Source organism: Anguilla anguilla, chromosome 2 (genome assembly GCF_013347855.1).
Source record: "Anguilla anguilla isolate fAngAng1 chromosome 2, fAngAng1.pri, whole genome shotgun sequence".
Lineage (NCBI taxonomy): Eukaryota > Metazoa > Chordata > Actinopteri > Anguilliformes > Anguillidae > Anguilla > Anguilla anguilla.
The window spans coordinates 62,606,612-62,617,506 of NC_049202.1; the positions used below are offsets into that span (position 1 = coordinate 62,606,612).

The 10,895-nt window shown below is 44.2% G+C and overlaps 1 protein-coding gene across 2 annotated transcripts; it reads right to left on the reverse strand.

Annotated features, from left to right (window-relative positions):
• Window positions 1–1,278: 1,278 nt before the first annotated feature.
• Window positions 1,279–10,895, reverse strand: LOC118221855 (cell death-inducing p53-target protein 1 homolog). 2 transcript variants are annotated; one of them, XR_004764190.1, is made up of 6 exons: window positions 10,748–10,895; window positions 5,655–5,806; window positions 5,208–5,276; window positions 3,038–3,182; window positions 1,880–2,137; window positions 1,279–1,810 (listed from the first exon to the last, which is right to left on the reverse strand). XR_004764190.1 is itself a non-coding variant. In XM_035407269.1 (5 exons), exons 2-5 carry the CDS (start codon window positions 5,800–5,802, stop codon window positions 2,032–2,034), a joined length of 468 nt encoding a protein of 155 aa, XP_035263160.1. In that variant the 5' UTR covers window positions 5,803–5,806; window positions 10,748–10,895; the 3' UTR covers window positions 1,279–2,031. The 2 variants fall into 2 exon arrangements, 1 of the variants encoding a protein (XP_035263160.1); XM_035407269.1 differs by having other exon boundaries at window positions 1,279–2,137.

Sequence of the window (10,895 nt, forward strand, 5' to 3'; positions counted from 1 at the left end):
CAAAACTGATTAGAAACAAATGTATTTCAATGTCAGATGCCTCGAGAGGAGATTCTGTAACTTCCTTGAGTTGATACTGACAAATTAATTCCCTGGCAAAATGTCTTCATTTCAGCTTGTGTGGAGTGACACCTAGTGGGCAGACGTAGTACAACATCTAGGTCTTCATTTAGAAGTAATCGGATCATAGCCAATCAAACACATACAATACAATAATACAATACGATAAGCTCTTATATAGCGCTCCTAATGCGTACATCCCAGGGCGCTTTGCAAAAAAAAATAAATAAATAAATAACCTAAGAAGTCAAAACTAAGAGGAATAGGCAGGGTTACATAAGCTGAAACCCTGCTAACCCTGAAAATCTAACAACTCTCAGCACCCTTTGATTTTATTGGCATTTTATTGGCTATAAGCAGAACAGATTGTGTTCCAGTTAAAGGGGCCAAACCAGACTTGTGCCATTTAATGTTTAATGGAAAAATGTCACATTCTATTTAGACTACACAGGCCTGGTGTCTCCTGAGACTGGGCCAGCTTGCAATGGCCTCATCGCCACCCAGTCCCTTGTGCTGTTTGGTACTTTCTTAATGGCTCATTGATTTTATGGACCCAATTAATTCTTTACAGCTCTAATTGTTGTACATCCCAGTCTAGATCTGTGTGTGTGTGTGTGTGTGTGCGTGTATGTGTGTGTGTGTGTACGTGCGTGTGTGTGTGTGTACGTGTGCGCACGCACGTGTGTGTGTGTGTGTCCCTATGGTCAGATATATTCTTTAAATCATTTGCATATTCTAAAAATCTGTGGCTCTCCATGGTGGTAAAACTCTGCTTTCATGTTATAATGTGCTAGTTTAGCAAACTAGGAATTCCCATTACGACATTCCTTTTACTGATGTGATCAAAAAAGACACCAGGAATCGGGGACAGAAGCGACAGAGAACTTTTGGGGTGCTTTTTCACCCCTCCAACCACTTAACCACCTGTCTCCCAACATTCTTCCCCTCCTCTGGCCACTTCTTTCATATCTACAGGAAAGTAGTGAACTAACTAACTAACTGCCATTAGATGGCAGCCTAAATTGTGTATTATTTGAACGAACCAATATAATATATTTTCAGATTACAGTAGTTTGTCTGGTGTGTTTCAGAAGGTGTCCTAACGAGACACTTTTCCTCTAAAAACTAAAAACCAAGTTTTAGTATGTTCATCTGAACTAGTGTAACGCAGTCAAGACGCACAACCATTACCAAAAGAATGAAGATTTATCAGTCATCTGATAGTGGAATCCTTTATTTAATTAAAGTATATACAACTATAATAGAAAAACAAAGTATATACAAAAAATGTTTCAATAATCAGAAAATAGCAGGGGCTCAAAATCAAATGAATAAATGAAAAAGAATGAACAACGCCTTACTTGCACAAACAATAAACAAGCAACAACAAACAATTCAATGTATTCTGTAGGCAATAGGAATTCAATATGGCGACAAAATCCCCATGCTGACAGAGGAGCACACACACACACACACACACACACGCACCCACGCAAACACACACTCACGATTGTTTTTTAACTTTTTAATTTTGCATTTTTTTAATTGAAAGCAAGGAAAATTAATAGGCCCTGTCCAATACTTCCTTCATCTGTTCACAATTAAACCACCTGTAATACATATAGAGAACCGAATCTGCAATGACTGATGGGATGTTGCAGAGGTGGAAAATCCAGGTTCAGAATGTAAAAGTCCCCCCCAGTATTTTATTCCAGCCCCATGGATTTGCTAATTAGCGGAAGTTCCTCAGCTTGGAGGAGAAACTAATTGGTGAATTCAGCTGTCTGGGTTCATGGGTGGAAGAAACACACAGCAGGACCTTTCTACCTCTGATTTGCAAGAGAGTAGGAGCTGTTCCACTAAGGCTCCTGTAGTGGCTGGTGGTGTTCCATGTAGCCTACTCCCCTGCTTCACTGTGGTCCAGACAGTCTGTCCCCAAATGAAACCCCTGCCCCCGCCCCATCCAGAGGCTCACATGCGCTTGTAGATGTGCACGACGTTATGGCAGTTGGGGCAGCGGTGCTCCACGTCCTTGCACGAGTCCACGCAGAAGGGGATGAGGCAGCACGGCCAGCACCTGCAGAATGAAAGTGGAGTAGAGCGCCCCTTAGTGTTCTGGAGGAAGCAGGGCGATTGACAATATGCCAGGGTAGGGATTTGGAATCCCAGACTGGGTTCTTCAGCACAGCAGTCTCATTAAAGGTCCCTTTTAAGTATATATTTTTATGGTTCTGTATTTCATAAACTACATGTTTTAGATTATTAACAGATAATAATAACAATATGTCATTTACATGACCCATGTAAAGTTATAACCACTGTAAATTATTACTTATCTACGTAGGACTAAATGCTTGGGTAATCTAGATGCTTGGTCGGTTATGCTCTGTCTCAGACCTTCTTGTATGTTAAATAGCAACTTTATTGCAGCCTGCAGGGACGTCTTGGCTTGTAACCATTCTACTGATTTGCAGAACATTGGCCAGAGGGTGGCCATTTTAGGAAGGATGGAGATTAGAACGTTTGGGGACTCCTACGCCCGAGGAAGACTCGGGGTACAGAGTCTTATAGTGGCACTGCGGTCACAGGAGGACAAGGCTGCTGAAGTGCTTCTGTATTCATAAAGAGTAAGAGTGCTGATCTAGGATCAGTTTTGCCCTTACGTCCATAGTCAATCAATCAATCAAACTTCATTCACATAGCACTTTTCATACAATCGAAGGCAATACAAAGGGCTTCTCATAATAAAACGTGAGATATATACGAACAAAGAGCGAAATAAAACAGAATGAAACAATGGAGATCAGCGTTCCCTTCTCTCAGATGCTTAATGAATACAGGCTGTGATGCTTTTTTTTTTTTTTTTTTGTCTGCACTTTGTGTTCCCTCCCCCTCGCCGTCTCTTCCCAATCGGCGCATTGATCGCGAAGGGGCCGGATGCGGCTGCCATGGTTACGGTGGCCCGCGGGGGACTCACAGAAATAACCCCAGGGAGCCACATATGATCCAGGTGAGCAGGCCCGAGGTGTGCTGGGTCTGGGTGATCACCGTCTGCTGGCAGTGGGGGCACTGCGTCTGGCCCGGGACGTCCGACAGCAGCGGCACCCTCACCACCTGGGTCACTGCAGAGAGGCAGGGAGAGAGAAAGCAGGAAGTACTGCTGTGTTCTCACTGTGCAAACACAGAGCCATGGAAACTCAAACACACACACGCACACACACACACACACACGTACACGCACGCGCACGCGCGCACACACACACACATACACACACGCACACACGCACACACACACACACACACACGCACACACACACACATACACGCACGCGCGCACACACACACACACACGCACACACATACACAAATGCACGCAAACACGCATACACACACACATACACACAAAACACACGCCTTCAGTCACATTTCCTCATACCTACGCCATTACCAAGAAAAGATTACTCATGCACAAACACCCCGAAATAAACACAAACACCTTTCGGGTGTGTTTCCTGCCACAAACACCCACACACACACACAGACAAGAGGTACTTTCGGTTTGGTCAGACGTTCCTACGAACACAACTGGCAGTGTTCGCGGGTGGGAAGCTGGTGAGGTTTTGAGCCCTGATAGTTGCATTAGCGACTCCGACTGGTTGGTCGAGGCGCCTGTTCAGCAGGGAGGGGATCTGGGGGAGATAGCGTGAACCTCCGCGCGCGTTACGCTCTCCCAGTGAACCTCGCTGTCAGGTGAAAAGAAGCGGCTGGTGACTCCACATGTATCGGAGGAGGCATGTAGTAGTCTACACCCTCCCCAGACCAACAGGAGGATAGCGCATCGACCAGGACCGTGATACACGGGAATTGGTATAACAACTAAATTGGGGAGAAAATGGGAGAAAAATGGCACAAAAAAAAAAAAAAGATTTCAAAAATCGAGTTGTCTTTTGTTACAAAAAAGGTTTTAATAGACATAAAAACTAACGCGTTTCGCAGTCGGAAATGAAGACGGAGCCGATATCGCCCGACCCTTGGACAGGGCTCCACGCTGCTATTCAATATATTTGCTCATAAGAAAAGACGTTCGAAAGCCTTCGAGAATACTTTAGATACACATGTGACCGAGGCCTGAGTCCAGAGGAGGTCACGAACACAGAAGGGTGAAAGGAATCCTAGAAATGCATGGCCTTCACTCAGAAGTTGACTACAATAATGAAAGGCTGACACTTGATTCGGCATCTTTGACTCACAGTCAGAAGCAGGTCTTTCTACTTTTCTCAGAGGCATTAGCCAAGAGCGGTGACACTAGCCCCACCCGTGCAGGTTTTTTGTATTGGGGGGGGGAGAAATGCTTAGACACAAATGGTTAAGGGTGTAGGGCAGTTCACAGAAGTTCACACAGTTCAAGAAGAAAAAAAAAAGTCTCTTATCTGCCTCTTATCAGACCCTCAAACTTAAACAGTCTGAGAGATAGTGTTTAGTTACAAAACATCCAATTGAATCATGTTTTGTATTGTTGGAAAACTGATGTCATGGGAACAAGTTAGTGTCTTTAGGGGTGGAGTGCTGACTAAAGATCTTGATAATTATGGGTCACCTCCCAGCCAGATACAAAGGTTAATCCGGTGCGATATGCTTACAGAGGTAGTGTAAGCAGGATCATTTATCTGTTCTGCTTAGCCATGATTGTGTCTTTATTTGACGACTTGGTGTTTTGCTTTGATTGTTTTGTGTAGAAGGGCACTAAAGGATTTTAAATTTAGAGCATTGATTTACTTAATTAATTTACGATAGTTAAAAGGGACGATGCAAAGCAATATGCATATCAGCAATTATACCAAAGTACAATGCCAGAAGTAGCTATTCAGCTAATGCTTACCTAATGCTCGTTCGCTGTCCCTTAGAAGGTAAAGATGTTCATTTATATATAATATGAACATATATATCACATAATAATATATGTAAAGGGAAAGTAATTTCATTTAAAGAGTATTTGCAGCATGATGTAGAGAAGTTCTGACCTCTGCACCAGTGTTGCGTAAATGACCACAGTTGCTTAGCAGGTTATGTAAAACACATTGGGAGGATTGAGGATTGTGTGTGTGTGTGTGTGTGAGCTGAGGGTGGAGGAATGGGATGGAACTCACCCACTTGCTGGGGTCCAGGCTGTACATTGGCATACTGGGGTGTAGCTGGGTATCCTCCAGGGACAGGACCTTGTATCAGGAGAGACAGGGTAAGTTTGAAGGAAGAGGAGGGGGGGACAGACGGAACAGGTGAGAGTTCCTGCCAGGTGAGTTGTAAGATCACAAATATGTGAATAGAATGTTCTTAACTGAGAATTCCAATTCTGATGCAACAATCATTACTGGCGACCGAAAGCAATGGAGTTCTAGAATGCTGACTTGGAATTCTGGAAAAAAACATTCCCTGAAAGCCTACTCTTCAAATGGCTAAAGGTTCAGCCTTTATCTGCTCTAGCCGTCTCAGGTGGCAGTAGTTTAAGACTGTAATCACGAGTGCACTTGGCATGCATGGGAACGCCAGGCACATCCCCCCCCCCCCCCCCCAGGGCAGGAAGGGGTGTTACTCACCTCCCTGGTAGGGGCCAGGCTGGGGAGGGGTGTATGGGGGGGCCGGCATCTCAGGCTGGGGGGGTGCAGTCATGCCTCCGTAGTTGTTGACGGGGGGCCCTGGGTATGGTGGGGCAAAACCCTCTGGTGGTCCTTGCGCCTTTTCCATGTCACTGTAAGAAGCACAAACAACCCCCTGTCAATGGCTGCTGGGTACTCTCTGGGGGTGGGGGTTATACAGCCTGTCCCAGCCCCATATACAGTGGAGAAGGTGTGTGTGTGGGGGGGTGGGGGGGGGGGGGGTGGCGCACAGGCTAGTCTTCCCTTTCCAAACAAGGCTCCTGCTCGTGTCTGTTCCTGAGTTTATGGCACCTACGTGTCCAGACAGGCTACATCATAAAAAAACCCATTTTCTGTGCTTCTGCCAAGTTTCTGATCCGAAGTTCTGCCAAGGTTGCCCCCAGTGGTGGAACAAACTACACACAGTGGTCACGACCCAGGTACCAAGTTTGGTCTGACCCAGCGACGGTCCACATGACGCTCTTTCGGCCCGCAAAAGGAACTGAATCATGGTCTCTGATCCAGGCCATTTTTTTGGGCCATTAATTTAAAGTCATGGTCCAAAAAATGGTCAGAATCTGGCAACCAGAACTGGGCCGCCCACGGACTGTCATTCATTTCTGTATGCGGGCTGATTATGTGGGCTGTCGCTGGGCCAGATAAAGCGGACAATAGAACTGTGGACCATCTTCCAATGTGAACTTCCAATGAACACTCCTATCTTGTATAATAAAAATTCAGATTATGGTATGGTATATACTTTTATGGTTTTATATTTCTCTTCTTCAGGCTTGTTATAAATGCAGTCAGTGATGTACTCATAATTTGTACTTTGTACTTGTTGTTTGCTCTTGGTAAGCATAGCTAATTTGCACAAGTGCTTTAGTGATTCAGCATGTATACTTATGTGCATGGAGATGTTGTTGACCAGGTCAGCCACTATTGCTCATATTAATCAGACGAAAGCTCCATTCTTCTCTGGAATATAGTGTCAGTGAAATGAATGCACTGTAATTTAATCTGTCCCAGATTACAGACAGATTAGAGATAGCAGACTCCTTCACAAGGGGAAGTTTGTGTACCAGCAAAGAGGCCCCATTTACAGAATTCTGAAGGTGGTTTCGGTGTATTGAAGATGGATATTCGAACACCCTCGCCTCCCCACTGTCTGACGACTAACAAAAGCCAGGCCTTGTCTCTGGGCTGAAACAGACAGGCGGAGCCAGACCCCGTGTGGAACAGAGACCAGATTGGCCCCCGGCGACGCTGTCCAAGTGCTCTTGGGCCAGCGGAGCCAGGCAGCGGAGCACAGAGAAACTGCTGTGAGCGAGACGGAAAGAGGAGGGGGCCGGGCTCCGAAATAATATCAGAGAGAGGGCGGGGGAGGGAGAGAGAGAGAGAGAGAGAGAGAGAGAGAGAGGGAGAGAGAGAGAATAGTTGGAATTTGCGGCAGGGGAGAGAGAGAGAGCAACAGGCTAAGTGGGAAGAGAAAGAGGGAGAGAGAGCGAGAAAGACTGTGAAACATACTGTAACTATGTTGTTTGGAATGTGTGAGTGAGAAATGGAGGAAATGTGGACTGGCTCGTCTGTGGTCAAATTCCTGGCTCTGCTTGCCTGCAGTTGGATTTTTTTTCCTTCTCTAGAGAAGCTTCAACTCAGAGATACTCCAGAAATTCCTGGTAATGAAACAGGAACTCATAAATCTCATGTGTTCACCTACGTATGCGTGCAGCCCCCCCCCCACACACACACACACACTCACACACGCATGGGAGCACACGCATACACACACAAACACATGCACACAAACACAGACACACCCAGATGCACACATGCAATCGCTGATTTATGAAGAATAATAACTGAGATAACATTTTACTGTTGCTTGTTCTCCAGAGAAAACATGGCAGCAGTGTAAAAAAAAAAACTCTTTAAATATCCTGGTCATGAATTTGCAAGGCGGCCATTCAAAGCTGCATGGAAACCCACATGCCGTATCTGACAAAAGCAGCAGTATCCTCTGCTAATGTTTTTATGCTCTTTCCTGGGGAACTGTTCACATTATAGAAATGATGGCAGCTTCACTTCATCCAATTCCATTATAAAACAAATAAGGCTCCCCTTGAGCATGGATGAAATTTAATAAGCACTGGGTCTTGTGCTGGCCTACATTATCTTGGGCAATGTAATTTTGTGAAATACTCATTTTTTCAATCAAGATAATAATTTTTAGTGCTTATATAACACATACAGAACAAAAGTGAACAAATCCTATTAAATGTTAGGCCAATTTAATTCAGTTAAGATTTGAATTTTTTATTGCTATTCATCTTGAACGCAACAAAGCTCTTATACTGCTAAATTCAAGAGGTCTTGGTATTCTATGACATGTTACTAATTTCACACCTCAGTTTAGGCTACATTTTAACCAATCAGCAGTGCATCTGTTAAGTAATCTGCCAATCAGAAGTGAAATTGAAGTTCACAGCCACACAGAACCAACATGTTTTCTACCTCCAGCTCTCATGCTTATAAATTACATACCTCATCAAAATATATGCGTTCTTTAAAAAAGTAGATTATCTAGGTAAACATGTTTATCTTGTGACTCACACAGAATCTTTATCTTAATTTCCCCAGCCATGTGTACACGCTGATATCGGGGGAGGCCGCCCATTTCCTCAATGCAGATAACAATGGGGGTTAATTACTTTTAAGAGCTTTTTGTCACGCTGGATACTAAAAAGTGGGTAATTAATAGCAATAGCAACGGGACGACGTTATGCACAATTGAAATCTGTTTACCGAAGAAGCCCATAAGCCTTGATTAGTCACCGTGGTGATATCTGTTTGAAGAGTGAGTGGTAGTGCAGTGTAGACGGGGCGGCAGAGAAGACTAATGCCCGGATTGGGTACTGGGCCAGTAACTAGGGTTGGCACGATTATCAACAAAAACGGATTATCGCCACTAACGTGATTGACGATAAACACAATAATGTTCTTTTTTCGTCTTTATCGATATTATCGTGATCGCCAAAATTTACTTCATAATTTGTGTACAAATAATTTGTAAATACTTTTTTAAATGGATAGTTCATTATTTGACCCTTCACCCGGGAATCAAGAATTGTGTTCACGTTTCATTAACGTTAATAATGGCGGACGCGGCAGAGCAAAATCAGAGGGGAAAAGCATAGTTTGGAGGGGAGTAATCAAACAATGGCAACAACACTGGGATAGTGCAACAAAAGGAAGACATTTATATAAAATACAAAATAAAGTAGGAATGGCAAGAAACAGTGGAACCGATAGAAGAGAACAAGTAATCATGAGTAGATTAAGAATTGGTCACAGCAACTTGAATAGCACACCCTTTATTAAAGGAAAACATCCAACTGGCTATTGTGATCAGTGCCAGGAGTCAGAAACAGTGGAGCATGTCCTGGTTGTATGCAGGAAGTATGATCAAGAAAGAAGGGTAATGTTTACAGGGTTACAGAGACTAGGAGTGGAGGCAAGGATTACAGATCTGCTTGAATGTGGGGACCAGAGACTGTAAAAAATATGGATAAAGCTACTGTGACGTTACCCATGGACTCTCCGTGGGTCTCTAAAACACGTTTTGAAGCTCAATGGCGGGCGCGGCCATGTTGTCGATTTGGAGCCGAAACCATAGAGTTAAGCGGACTCGAGGGTAGCTGACTGTCTGCCGTTATGTTTTAAAATATATTATCAAATGTTTACGGAGTTTAATTTCCATCCGTGACTGTACTGTGTCATGTAACCACGTTATATGTATGACATTAATAATACAATTATGTTCAGTTATCTTCAATTTATATTTCTCAGCAAAACGAATATGCTTCCCTAGCATAGCTTGCCAGTGAGCTAGGTAGGCTATCCGTGGTTAGCTCACGCATTAGCAATATGAACCACAGGGGAAGAACATCGACTACACAGATGGTCAATCAATCAGAGATGTGTACTTACTGGTGATTTTTGGCTAGGCTAATTTTCATATAACTGTCTAGTAGACCTGCTGTTAACCGAGCAAGTTACCACCGTAGGTTTTCGCCACAGTCAGTTAATGAGCCAGTAACTGCTACTCCATCGCCCATTTGTGGTGTTCACTTGCTGGGTGACGCTAGCTGACCGATCGTTCGCAAGTCACTTCACGAAAAAAAACTAACAATGTCAGCGGTGGGGACACGGTGGAGGGACAGAAGGAGATAATTAGATTTTTGAACTGGTCTAAGTAAAAGGATATAAGACGGAGAACCAGACAGCAATAACTGATTAAATCCAGAAGGAAGCGGTAATGCCACTACAAAGAATGCCAGCGCCATAAAACACCAAAGAAGAAGAAAAAGAAGAAGACGCGGCAGAGGGAGAAGATGTGTGCAACCCGTTGCTAAAAATAATTCGAAATCGGTGGTATGGCAGTAGCTACTTCGGGTTTGATGGTCTTCGCCGACCGAGTGATTAATTATTTATATCACAAAACTCAAGGAACAGTCACGAAGCTGACCACGTTTCATTCACAACGGACATGTGGAACTCAAGAACTTCAGACAGTTAAATGAGCCTGACGGTTCATTACGTAATCTGAAAGTGGGAGCTGAAACAGACATATGTCTATGAGCTGCATGCTCATTGCCTGTACGCGCTCATATTGCCCGAAGATCACGTGATTGAACATCGCATAGGGTCTGTTGGAGGAGTGGGGGTTTATCGCGAGTAAACGTAGTTGTAAGCTGCTCTGTGCGGCAGTGTCTTCTAAAAGCCAGAAATGTAATGAGGTCTCCTGACATACATGTTTATCATCATAAACACAACATGGGGTACAGTTTAAGCTTGATAAAAAAAATATTTTTTAAATTATTCATCCTCAGAGTTTCTGCTTTTAAAGGTTTTCTTTTACACCGTCTCAGGCACATTAAGGAAATGCGCCTGAGAAATGGGCCTGAACCCCGCCCCCCCCCCCCCATACACACACACACACATACACACACACACACACACACCTCCTTCCCATCCAGAAACACAGCTACTACCTGGTCCTTGTTCTGGTCCTGTCCTGGTCCTGTAGATTCACAAACCGAGGAGCTGAAGAGATGCTGCCAGTCACAGGAGAATCAGAGCAGTACTGTCACACACTCTGAAGACCAGCTACTGGGAGTGGCGGAGAGGAAGTGAGGGAGG

Coding starts and splice junctions, on each gene's coding strand:
- LOC118221855 (XM_035407269.1), bottom strand. CDS start 5,802: ATGGAAAAGGCGCAAGGACCACCAGAGGGTTTTGCCCCACCATACCCA. Junction 5,277..5,654: donor GCCTGGCCCCTACCAGGGAG/GTGAGTAACACC, acceptor TCCTGATACAAG/GTCCTGTCCCTGGAGGATAC. Junction 2,138..3,037: donor GGCTCCCTGGGGTTATTTCT/GTGAGTCCCCCG, acceptor TTCATTCTGCAG/GTGCTGGCCGTGCTGCCTCA.